This window comes from Nicotiana tabacum, chromosome 15 (assembly GCF_000715075.1).
Source record: "Nicotiana tabacum cultivar K326 chromosome 15, ASM71507v2, whole genome shotgun sequence".
Classification (NCBI taxonomy): domain Eukaryota; kingdom Viridiplantae; phylum Streptophyta; class Magnoliopsida; order Solanales; family Solanaceae; genus Nicotiana; species Nicotiana tabacum.
Genome location: NC_134094.1, coordinates 135,170,260 through 135,175,173, shown reverse-complemented (window position 1 = coordinate 135,175,173; position 4,914 = coordinate 135,170,260). Strand labels below are relative to the sequence as shown.

Sequence of the window (4,914 nt, the reverse complement as noted above, 5' to 3'; positions counted from 1 at the left end):
CACAAGAACTTCATTTTCGTAGCTATCTATATAAATCTGGTAATTAAGCATAAAAATTATATGCTTTATAATATTGTGACATATGTCTTTATTTTTTACTATATGTCTTTATTTTTTTACTATTACTGAATTATAGTTAATTAATACACAATTTTACTTTAGTTTATCATTTAATCATAATAATTTAGTATAGTTTCGTCTTTGTATATTGAATGAATTATGTTTTTCAATATATTGACCATGATTGAGGACTTTTATGTGGCTGTTTTCGCCTTATTGAGTTGGTTATATAGAATCAATGTTCTTCATTTTCAGAATTCATATTTTACTTTTATAACTCAAACATAAATTCAAACAAAATATTTATATAATTTTTAAAAAGCTTTTACTCATTTAGACAAGATACACACGCAACGCGCGTACCATTGACTAATATTACTAATAAGTTGCTAAAATAAGTATGACTAATAAGTACTATTATTTACTTGACTAAATACTAAAAGATAAATAAGTTAGGCATTTTATCTAAATCATGGAAAAACTAAAAATAGATATCCAACACTAGTTTCATTCATAGTACAATTGAATTGAATGTCTTTTATTATCATTAGTATTGATTTGATTTTGATTTAGGATTTATTCGAATTACTAACATTTATGGACTATAAAAGTTATTGGAACATCCAAAAATTATAAGTCCAAACTTGAAATAATACGTTAAAAGATAAAATTATGAAAAAGCTTAAGAAATATTTATAAACTACACTACAATAAATATTTCATGTATTAAATATATTTAAAACTTCTATAAAATATAATGTTGGGTTGGTTTGGTTTCGTTTTGATTTTTTTTAGTTAAAACCAAACCAAACCAAATATCGTCGGGTTTTTTTTCCAACACCAAACCAATCAAATCAAACCATAATCGAATTTTTTTCTTGGTTTGACTCGAATTATCGGGTTGATGCGATTTGTCTGTTTCATCCGTACACCCCTAATTACAATATACAAAAAACTAAAGGGTGATTATTAGTAGAATAATTAAAAGGGAGACGTTAGGAAGCCACTTTTCATTTGCTTATTACCTCCACAACATGAAGATGAGCTTTCTTCTTCCCCAATTTGCTTTATACTATCACACCTACAGCCCCCCACCCCCGCACCCCCCCCCCCCACCCCCCCTCTCTCTCAAGAATCCATAGTCAGATCAGTGAAGAGGTAAAATAGTTTGTAACTTTCTTTAAGGTTCAAGTATTGCTACTCTTTTCTTAGTTTTTTTTTTTTTTTAACCTGTTTTAGCTTTATGGGTATGTTAAAGATTTGATTTTCACAAGATTTTGGTAGCCCCAAAATGGGTTCTTTGTATATATTGTTATTGAGCTAAATTGGTGCTCAATTTTTCATGGATATTATCTTATGGTTCAAGATTCAATTTTTCTGGTGTTTTATGTTTGATAGATTGAGTTGACTTAATAGTGGTATGTTGGATTATTATGAACTGTGGGAGTTAGCTGCTTTTTAGTTTTAGTATTTTGGGTGTTTCAAGAATGTGTTTTTAGGACTGAAAAGGATTTGAAGGTTGGATTTTTAGTTGTGAGTTGGGGTTTTTTGGAAAATGAATAGTTCTGGTATGAGTGGTGGTTTTTTATCAGGGTATAATGGTGGATTTTTGGGGATGAATAGGCTACAACAACCTCAATTGAATAGTAATAATGCAGCTCATGGTCATCAGACTAATCACAATAATGTACAATCGTCGATGAGTACGAAATTGGGGCTTGAAAATGATAAACCAATTGGTCTGATAGATGTCAAGAGTTGTATGCCATTTGGGAAGGATAAAGCTGTTGGGCCGAGTAATGTTGTGAATAATAGTAATAACCCTAATAACAATACGAGCGATGAGGATGAGCCTAGCTTTACGGAGGATGGAAATGGCGATAACAATGGTGGGGCACTGGAGAAAAAGGGATCTCCGTGGCAAAGAATGAAATGGACTGATAATGTTGTTAGGCTTCTTATCCAAGTAGTTGCATGTGTCGGAGATGATGGCAGTTTAGAGGGTACTGAGGGGTTGAAAAGAAAATCGGGGTGCATTCAGAAGAAAGGTAAATGGAAAACGGTGTCGCGAATAATGATGAGTAACGGATGTCATGTCTCGCCACAGCAGTGCGAGGATAAGTTTAATGATTTGAACAAGAGGTATAAGAAATTGAATGATATTCTCGGAAGGGGTACTTCTTGTGCAGTGGTGGAAAATCCGGTTTTGATGGATTCCATGCCGCAGCTTTCTGCCAAGGCCAAGGACACTGTGAAAAAGATACTTAACTCAAAGCATTTGTTTTATAGAGAGATGTGCGCTTACCACAATGGACAAAAGATACCTGATTGCAATGATCTTGAATTTCCAGTTCACTCTTCACCTGTTGCGGCAGAGTGTGCAAAAGATAATAACGGCTCCCAGGGAGACGAAGCTGAAGAAAATGATGAAAGTGATGATGATGATGAATTAGACGATGAAGAAGATAACCATGGTGTTGATGAGAGAATGAGACGAGTTGAAGAAAGTGGCAGCTTCTTGCCACATACTAGTGGGAATGATAATTTTGTAGCTGAAATTAATGAATTTTTTCAAGACCCTACGAAATCGAAGTGGGAACAGAAAATGTGGATTAAGAAACGGATGCTACAACTAGAAGAGGAAAATATTGGCATCCAAGCTGAAGCCCTCGAGTTGGAGAAACGTCAGTTTAAGTGGCAAAGATTCTGCCGGAAGAAAGATAGGGAGCTTGAAATAGAAAGGCTGGAGAATGAGAAATTAATTTTGGAGAATGAGCATATGTCATTGCAACTGAAACATAAGGAGCTCGAGATAGACAGTAAGAAGCCCAATATTTCTTTTAATTCTGCACCTCTCAGCATAGATAGACCACGGGGAAGAGATCAGATTGATGCTGCTCGGTATCATTAGCTATTAATCATCGGAGATCTCCAAGTTTTGAGGCAACATGTATGTCATCAGCCCCTTCTGTTGTAAAATGTCATAAAAATGTTTTACAGCTCAATGCTGCAGCCAACTTGTTAGTCACTTATTCTATATTCTCCTAGTATTTTCTCTAAAATTAACTGCATCGCTTTGTTAGGAAAGTTGTGTTTGCCTTTACTCTCAGCGATTGTCCAAACTTCTACCACGAGAAATCATTTAGAATATGAATCTTGTGTACCTTCTAATCATCAGAAGTTGAGTACCAGACCAAACTTACATTTATAGATTTCTGTTCGATAACTGCTTCCTGACACATTCGTCAAAAGCCATGAGATACTGCTGAAGTTATCATCTTGCCTTTTCTGGTCTTGGTTTTATGTTCATATTTGTGGCCTGCAGCAGTTCATATGTCGATGAAATCATTACACTATTTTAAAATTACTGTAACACCCTCCTCCACCCCCAAATACATACTTGCACATTTATTGATTCTGAAGATCTTATTTGGACTAGAAACGGGAAGAGTAACGAATATTTGGAAGCATCATGTCGCCACTTGTACTTTGTTTAGTTCAGTATTTCACTTAGGACGTCCCTTGATCTACATATATTTTCTTCTATGTCATTATAAAAAAGAGTATATTTCCTTCTATGCTCTCTTATGCGTCCAAATGTGGCTTTTGAAAAAGGTGAGCCTTTCCGAAACTATTCTGTTTGAAGCAGCCAAAGCTCTGAACCAGCAGTAGCTCCCAACAACTTCCATCTCCCCCCCGCATTTCCTTTGCAGATTCAAAAACTTTGCTATCAAATGGTCACCAGAGTCCGCATCTGTTTCTAGACTCAGTTCCTGCTTGTGCGTACACCACACACACATATTTGCACATGCGCGCATGTGTATTGTCCTATCGTGCAGAAATTTTGCAGTTGGTCATTCTGTACCCCTTGCTGCTGTTACTGCTTGTTGCTTTATTTTTACTGTTCCTTGAACCGAGAGTATCGGAAACAGCCCCTCTGGCTTTATAGGGTAGGGGTAAGGTCTGCGTACACACTACCCTCCCCAGACCCCACGTATGGGATTAAACTGGGTTTGTTGTTTATCATTCTGTACCTCTTTGTTTCTAGCGACTGCGTATACTGCAAGGGATTCAGATTGTTCTTTAAAGAATGTTGACGAGTTAAGTTTGATCTTATGCTGCTTTTTAAATATCTGTATGCTAGTTCTCCTCAGTGTTGTAGAATCTATTCTCTTTGTTCTGTTTTCTCATGAAAGCCTCTCTCCTTCCTTGTTCTTGGGAAGTTTTCTGAGTTAAACTGTTAACTAGATGCCTATTTCTTTACTAGATATACTTGATATTAAGAAAGCAATAAACATTGAATGTTAGTCTTTTGAAAGAGCTTTATTTGTTTAGCTTCAATAGAATGAATGTGGTAAGGATAGAATATGTCCTACTTGTGACAAGAGCCAGGATTTTCATCAAGGGGTGTCAAAATATAAAGAAGTAAAAGCGAGGGAGTCTGTATAGATTTTTTTACCTAGCAATGTAGTGTAATTTTCCAACGAATGAGTGTTAAAACTCTGTCACTGTGTCCTGCAGTCGTTTGAAGGTGCATGCTACTTGATCGGCGACTACTTGATCGGTTCAATACATTTTTGTTTAGTTAGTTCATTTTAAGATGTTAGACCAAGCTCAAGAGGAACCAAACCAAATTTGTTGATTATAATTATAACATGTTATAAGAAAAATCAAATTATGGTGGATGTCTACTCTTCCTCCATGATCTTCTCAAATGCTTAATGACATATTCAATGACATATTTCTATGCTTAATGACATATTCAATGACATATTTTTCTTCACTTTTCATGCCTATATAAAGGTCTTGTAATAGATAGGAAAATACATACAATTGAAGAAGAAAATCTCTTCC

General features: G+C 35.3%; 1 protein-coding gene across 1 annotated transcript; it reads left to right on the top strand.

The window, feature by feature from the left end:
• Positions 1-1,143: 1,143 nt before the first annotated feature.
• On the top strand, positions 1,144-3,299 carry LOC107776119 (uncharacterized). Its single transcript, XM_016595991.2, has one exon. The coding sequence runs from the start codon at positions 1,616-1,618 to the stop codon at positions 2,969-2,971; it is 1,356 nt and encodes a 451-aa protein (XP_016451477.1). The 5' UTR covers positions 1,144-1,615; the 3' UTR covers positions 2,972-3,299.
• The last annotated feature ends 1,615 nt before the right edge of the window (positions 3,300-4,914 follow it).